General features: G+C 33.6%; 1 protein-coding gene across 1 annotated transcript; it reads left to right on the top strand.

The window, feature by feature from the left end:
* Window positions 1–515, top strand: LOC145725993 (uncharacterized). Its single transcript, XM_081974918.1, has 2 exons — window positions 1–160; window positions 361–515. The coding sequence occupies exons 1-2, from the start codon at window positions 1–3 to the stop codon at window positions 513–515; spliced, it is 315 nt and encodes a 104-aa protein (XP_081831044.1).
* The last annotated feature ends 7,546 nt before the right edge of the window (window positions 516–8,061 follow it).

The following is an 8,061-nucleotide window of genomic DNA, read 5'->3' on the forward strand; positions in this document are numbered from 1 at the left end:
ATGTTCGGCGAAGATGAGACTCAACACCAGGAAAAGCCAGCAATGGCAGAAGCAACTACCCGTATCACCCACGAACTAGTAGAAAATTATACCAAGGAACTAAAAAACAGAAAGGCCCCAGGAATCGACGAATTGAACAACAAACTGATAAAGTACGGAGGTAAACCACTAAGCGAAAACTAGCCAATCTTTACAAGAAGATCTTAAATGAAACAACTATACCAACCGACTGGAAGAAAAGTATCACTATTCCTATCTTCAAAAAAGGCGACAAAAAACAACCAGGAAACTACAGATGAATAACTCTCCCAAGCGCCGTGATGAAACTATTCACGAAAATCATATGCGGTATCATCTCAGAACAAATACCGATAATGGAAGAACAACAGGGATTCAGGAAAAACAGGTCTACCACAGACGTCATATTCATCATTCGACAAATAGTCGAGAAATCAATCGAATACGAGAAACCGGCGTATATGTGCTTCATAGATCTGAGCAAAGCGTTTGATTGAGTGAGGCTAAATGACATCACAACCATATTGAGACGGGGCAGCATTCCGGAAGAAATAGAACTAGTGAACACTAATACAACGACCAGAATACTTGTGAACAACAGCCTGACCCAAGAAGTGCCCATATCAACAGGAATAAGACAGGGAGACTCTCTAAGCCCGATACTCTTTAACCTAATCATGAAGGAAAGACGTTAAAAACGCGGGGCATGATTACAGAACTAACAAAGGAGAAATAACAATACTTCATTAATTCTACCTGACAGCGAAACGCTACAGTATGTCGATTGCGATAAACAAGACAAAATCACTAGTTGTAGCAAAAAAACCTAGAAAGTTCAAACTAGCTGTTAACGACGAAATAGTAGAACAGGTGATGTCCTTCAGATACTTAGAGGTAGAAATAACCGCCCATCAAGACAGGATATCTGAGGTAAAAACTCAAATAGATTAGGCCTCTAGAATAGCAGGATGTTTGAAAGACATTATATGGAAAAATTAGTTCCTAAAGATAGAAGCAAATACCAGAATATATAAATCATGCGTAAGGCCAATAATCACATATGCCGCAGAAACCATGGTAGGCACCAGCAGAACCAAGAGCATAACCCGAACGGCAGCGATGAGAACGCTCCCCAGTATCACGGGACACACGCTACGTGACAGAATGCCCAACCAAGAAATAAGGCGAATCTGCGACATACAGGACATTGTAAGATTGACGAGACAGAGACGGCGAGAGTGGAATCAACACATCAACAGAATGGAAGACAATAGAATTGCTAAAATTGCGAGAGATGGAAGACCACACTCTACTCTAGAAGACCGCCAGGCAGACCACCAAAGAGGTGGAGGGATAGCTGGATGTCGACGTCGCAAGGAATTCCTTAAAGCTGGAAAAACACGCTGAAAGTCTATTTCAAGAAGAAGAAGAAAAAGACGTAACTTTTTATGGGATACATCTACAACAGAAATGAGAGAAGAAATTCACTTTTCTTGTAGTTGCTTACTTGTATTTTATTATATTAAGTTCAAATGTTGTAAATTCACTTTTAAAAAGTTTCAAAACTTTGTCGAAGACTTCCAGCAGAAATAAAAATAAATCACATAAATAAACAAATAACAAAACTTCAATCAATTTATTATTATATCAAAACGCTTAAAACCGCCATTGTTGTCAATCTGTCGAAATTCACTTATGTCAGAAAACTTTCTATTGGTTAGGAGAAAATCTCATCGGGAGCTCTCACCTATGCCCTAAAGTTGGAAGTGTTATCTTTGAAAAAAAAGCTTCAAAGGGGTAGAACGATACTGACTGGATATTGATGACCAAGTGCCAATTTCATCTCTGTTGAAGAACACAGTAAAAAATGAATGATACTTTATCCAGAAACGAATTTCAAATGATTGCTACAGAACCGCCGAATGAAGAAACTGTAAGAAAGTTATACATTCCTATAGTATATAAGAAAATGAATCTTCTCCAGTACAGTCTCCTAAATAAATTATGGAAATCGAAGACTCCATTAAGTTAGAGACATAAGAGTTCAGTATCTATTGATGATTAGCTTAGATATCCAAAAAAGTTCGGAAAACCAAAGTTTGAGAAGTAAAGGTCCAGTTTCAGATATTGTCGACGAGAAAAATCTGGACAACAAACATAAACAATGATCAAATAAATTGTGTAGCAAATGATTGTGAGCAAGCACGTGCAACAAAGAATAATGAAAATGTGCTGGTGCCAAAATGTTGTTGAAGCAGGAAAAGAAGACAAAATTGAAACTAGTCAATGCGGGCGATTGAGTCCTGACGTTGACGAACCTTAAGATAATTAAATCAGTACAAATTTGTTTTTGGAGAACGTTGATACAAAAGGTAAACAAAATCGATATATTTCAGGATTTGGAGTTGGAAAATCGAAATCGAAAAAATATGTAAAGTAAGCAAATCAAGAGCTGAAGACAAAATTAATTATAAAGGGGAAGAAAAAGGTAAATAGGAGCAAAGTGCATTGGCTAAATATGTTATACAATGAAAAACTGTCTTCCTTAGCTTCATAAAATGTTTGTCAAGTATTTTCATAGAAAACCTTTGTCGAGGAGTAATAGTAGTCTAGAATGTAGGTATTTAACACTCTGAAGTTTTAAAGATTTTTTCTACTCCTACAGAGATTTGGTTCATTCCTTAACAGTTTAGAGAACGGATAAGTAGGCAATTGCCAACGGTTGAACGAATACAGAATCCTAGACAAAGCGTGCGTAAAGAAATAGACCAATCACAGACAATCTTTAGCGTGCGTAAAGAAATAGACCAATCACAGACAATCTTCAGCGTGCGTAAAGAAATAGACAGACCAATTACAGCTCATTTTGAACGTAAACGAAATAATTCTTCTGATTGTCATCCTCACTGACAGTTGGCATCAAAACATTGCATTTTGGCTTATGTTTTGAGGCAATGAAAAAGCCGTGCAAGTTTCAGTTAGTGTTCAATTAAAGAATAAAAACATCTACTTTATTATATGATAAAGCAAATGATACAAACTTACAATTTACAATGAATCAAATCCATTCAACACCTCAACCTATCCAGCCATATCGCCCTCGTGCGATAGAGACGATCTTTTTCACCCTTGTTGTACAATATACTATTTATTGTAAAACACCTTGGTGGAATTAGTTCAATCTATGCTAAGTAAAAGAATCTTTTCAAGCTTCTTACACTACACATAGGAAATCGTTACCCAATAACGCTGAAATTGAATTTAAATTGAAAAACCTGAAATGTCAAATTCAACAACAGAATCAACATTTTTCCATGTAGTGTTAGAAAAACAGAAAATCAATAATTTGTAAAATATTGTCCTAAATAAAAAAGCAAAAACGTATTTAATTCAGATTTTCAAATGGTGCTTTTTCAGATTTAAATCATTTTAATACGGAGTGTTATTCTAAAATTAGTTTACCGCATGAACAAACATTTTCTTTTTCTAATATTTTTTTATACCTGGTTTTCAGTATTTTTTTGCATTAGGTACTTCCGTATACTCCACTAAATCTAAGGAATTGGTTTTGGTGGAAAACTTTTAAATTCTTATTTAAACATAAACTGACTGAAACTGTCTTGAGATATTTTGTAAAATTTGAACCAGTTTATGGTAAGTTATCACATTGATCTTTAAAGCTTTTATACTGTTTTTTTCTCAAAATTCAACTTTTTTGTTGTTAAACCCATCATATACCTACAAACTTTTATTACATCACCATTTTCTTTTTTTTGTCCTGTATAACTTCCTATATTGGGATAGAAAAAATTCAAGTATTATACTGTGTAAAATAACCCTTTCATGAAACATTTTTAAAGATTTTGATACAAAAACTATAAGAATTGGGTATATTTACAATTAAAAAACGCATTATTGACATATTATATTTTTGCACTGTTCAACAAAAAGATCGTACTTATCGCTTTTTCTTTTTATTCTATTTTGAAAAAAATATGGACAAATGGACAATTTATTGACAAAATTAGTAATTCAAAAATACTCATGATAATATATTTATACACTTAATTTTCCAGATTTAATGTATATGAAAAAGTTATTGAAGTTTAAAGAAAAGTACGAAGAAAAGTAAGATGCATTGATGAAATGTAACAGATAATATTCTTATTTAATTATGTTATGTTGTTATACAAAAGTACTCTTCAGGTGGTCAAAGAAGTCCATTAATTCCAATAATATTACCACAGTATTGCTTACTACTTGTACTTTTACCAAAAAAATGAATGTAATTGTAGATATAAATTATGAAAGCTTATCGAGTTACCACGAAACGTTTATTTGCTCCTGATGATTTACTGAAATGTTAAGAGTTCACACTGGCCTTGTGTCATGTAAGCGTTACAACATGTCGGTCGATTTGTCTCACTCACACCCTCGTTTACGTCCCTCTACTAGTTCCTCCAACATAAGACAAGGACAAACCTGATGAAGCGTCAACCCCTCCTGTTACATCATTCTAATAACTTCCAGTAACAGGAGTACGAGATTGCTCCTGTTTTTACCGCCAACCGTTTCACAACACTGGTGGCGCCATCTACTCGATAAACGTGCACATAGATTTGCGTTCGTTCCCCTCGCTGTTCAAACATTCGAGTCGTTTCTCTGAACATGCTATGCACCTCCGGATTCAACAGTTCTTTTCTTTTTTTAGTGCCACAGTTGAACAGAGAAAGAAGGTGGCCGCGAGTTGTTCATAAGCATACAAAAAGAGAAACAAAGTGTCCTTTGCTTGACTGTTCAAAGTGGGTATAATCGGTTTTATTTCATTCTGCCTCTTGAGCCCTGGTTGGTCGTGTAGCGTGGATTATTTAGCTGGAAGGTCGATATTTCGATGGGCTTTAAGCGGGTGGGTGGCCATTATTGCCACGGGAATGGTTGTGGGTGGCCTTGTTTTTTTTTTTGCTTCCCAAATTTGTAGAATTATAAGATTAGACGTGGAAACATTTTACGTTTATTTGACCAATATAATAATAATAGTTATTTATGGAACAAGTGCAAAAAATACATCTTTTTCAAATTATCAGTAAAAATCAAAGAAGAATAGTATGACGTGTAATAATGTAATTAATAGCCATCAGGCAATTGAATGTAATAATTTTGTTTCTATACCTTATGGTTGCTCATTTAACATTTTTAAGGTTTATCACCTAAGATTTATTTATTGATTTATAATTTAAAATTGTATTTATGCTCATTTAAATAGTACGAAACATATGTAAGATGTAACCAATCAGAGAACGATTCAAACGCACGTAATTACCATAGTTGATCAAAATAAGCCGATTTAAAGCAACTTACCTTAGTTCGAAATTGTTCCGTTTTCGAGATACAGGGTGGTAAAGTTAAAAAATAAAAATGTATTGTGCCTTTTGTAGAATATTACTTTCTAATCTGGTAGCCAGGTTTACATTAGCAGTTCTTAGCAGGAGTACCTGTTTTACTTTATAATGTTTAAAACATTATTTTCTTTAAAAATAAATAAGAAAATTATACACCGAGAAAAAAGTTACGCTTACTTAAAACCATCAGAAGGCCCTCAAAAAAAACCCTGAGTACCAGATTTGAAAGTAATACGTTACAAAATGTACATTATATTTAAAATAATCTGACTAAAACTAGAAAGAGTATCCTAAAATAAGCCTTCATTAAGTTTTAAACATTTTCTGGTAATTCAACACTTTCTTGGTTAATTTTGAAAAATAATGTTTTGTCTACTATTATGCCGGTACTTTCACTTAAGAAAAAAATATTTGTCTCCCATTTCTTTCTTTTAAATAAAACATTTTACTGCGAAGAAAACGTCACTAAAAACCGTACCTATTTGGTACACCTTATATCTGTGACGTAGAAAGGGACATGTGCCTTCTATCTCTCTGCTGTTTATAGTAAGTTAAGTGAGATGGAATGTATGGACGTATGTCTAATATCAATTTTAACCAAATGTCAACCGCCGAAAAATACGAAATTGGAATTGTAGGTTATAGTTTATGTTTATTTTAAACTGATTTGTTTTTAGAAAGTTATCTTGTGCTGGAAAAATGCCGATTAAGCATTGATTGTATGGTCCAATCGTGTTCAAAAGTTGTCCCAATAAGATATTTTTACGAGAAAAACCGAAATGTCTCTTACGACGTCACAGGGAATCAGATCCGGCTCATTTTAACTTTCTTTCTTATTTTGTTATAAAAAGATACAATTTTGGTTACTAGCGATGTAATATTTAAATGTAAGACGTAAACGCTCGTTTTTAAGCATAAATTTTAAAAAGTTTACATTTGGAACTTTATATGGTAGACGACACCATTATCGACATTTTGAAAACATACCCAGGTAAGTAACTCCGGTAATTTCGACTTTAAAAACGCAAACTTTTGACTATACTTTGACAGAATCAGGTAACTTTAACGTAATTGCTAAAACGTACGAAGGCGTAGAAGGGCCACAACTCTGAATTTAGTTTTTAGTTTTAATTTTTCAGTTTGGCAAAATATTGCAAACATTCTTCGAAGCAAATTAGTAAAATTTGTTAACTTTGGCAACATTGCAAACACACTTCAAAGAAATTAGTCGGACTTGTCAGCTTGGTTACATTGCAAACACTCTTCGAACCAAAATTGTAGAATTTGTTAGTTTGATAACATTGCAAGGACACTTTTGAACCAAATTACCAAATTTTGTCAGTTAGGCAACAGTGCAAACAGTCTTCGATCTAAATTAGGAGAGTTTGTTAATTTGGCAACATTGCAAGCAAACACACTTCAAAGAAATTAGTTGAACTTGTCAGTTTGGACAGATTGGAAACACTCTAAAAAACCAAAATAGTAGAATTTGTCAGTTTGATAACATTGCATATAGTCTTCAAACCAAATTAGTAAAATTAGTCAGTTTGACAACATTGCAAACACTCTTTGATCTTAATTAGTAGAATTTGTCAGCATTGCAAAAACACATAGTATGTAGAATTTGTCAGTCTGACAACATTCATAAATTCCAAGTTTGAAGTCGGAATTTAGTTAATTTCTGAATTTGAAGTAAAAATTTAAGAAAAATAACGTCTGTGGCCCTTCTACGTCTTCGTAGAATGAATGTCTGTTTTCCTGAAACACAGCATCTTCTAATGTTAATTATCATTATGGCGGGAGATGACAGTAGAATCGTCATATAACCGCAATACAAGGAAATTTTAGCCTTTATTGGTTGAATCACGTGACAATGGCCTCTGCTTTATCTGCTTTAATGCCAAAATGCCGCTGATACTTTGACAAAACAATATTTCTTTTATATTAATAGCACTAAAACAGAGAAACCCTATAAAATACGTCACAGACACGAAACTAAATAAATTACTCAAATAATGAATCAAAGATTAACTGATCATCGTTCAAGTAGGCTAATAAAGTAAACCAATCCACAGGCCAAAGTGGTTATCTACATTTTTGAGTTTTTGGTGAAACAAAACAACAAAGTAACACACAAATTGTGATCAGTGAAATAAAAGTCTCAAAATTAAATTTTATCTATATATAAAAGTTGAAATATTCAACAAGTTGAGGTTTGTTCCGGTAACTCATACTTTTCATGGTTGATGGTTACAGATTATACATTTCGCACTTTTAGGTCACAAAACCATTTAAAAATCACATTGCTAACAAAATTGCAACAAAAACAATTTTTCTTTTGTTAAGCAAAAACATACTGAGGATTAATTATATAAACTGTCACTCGTATGTAAATCCCATCCGATCAACGTCCTCTGGTAAACCATCGGATTAACCAGTGACAAGGATGACTTCATTCTGGACGTAATTGTCGGACAATCCATTATGTAGGTACTTAGAAATGCGGATTCGCTCGCTGGAAAACAAACGACAACAACGAGACAAGAAAAACGCGAAATATTTAACTTGAAAACTACGAATAGCAATAAAGACAATTTTACATGTCCGTTTCGCATCAATTTATTCGGACCGGCGGTGACACTTG

This window comes from Ips typographus, linkage group LG3 (assembly GCF_016097725.1).
Source record: "Ips typographus isolate SLU linkage group LG3, UJ_Ityp_2.0, whole genome shotgun sequence".
NCBI classification, from domain to species: domain Eukaryota; kingdom Metazoa; phylum Arthropoda; class Insecta; order Coleoptera; family Curculionidae; genus Ips; species Ips typographus.

Bases quoted from the DNA above. Each gene is read 5' to 3' on its own strand.
- LOC145725993 (XM_081974918.1), top strand. From the start codon at position 1: ATGTTCGGCGAAGATGAGACTCAACACCAGGAAAAGCCAGCAATGGCA. The intron at 161-360 runs GTAAACCACTAA...GTATCATCTCAG, and splicing joins CAAACTGATAAAGTACGGAG to AACAAATACCGATAATGGAA.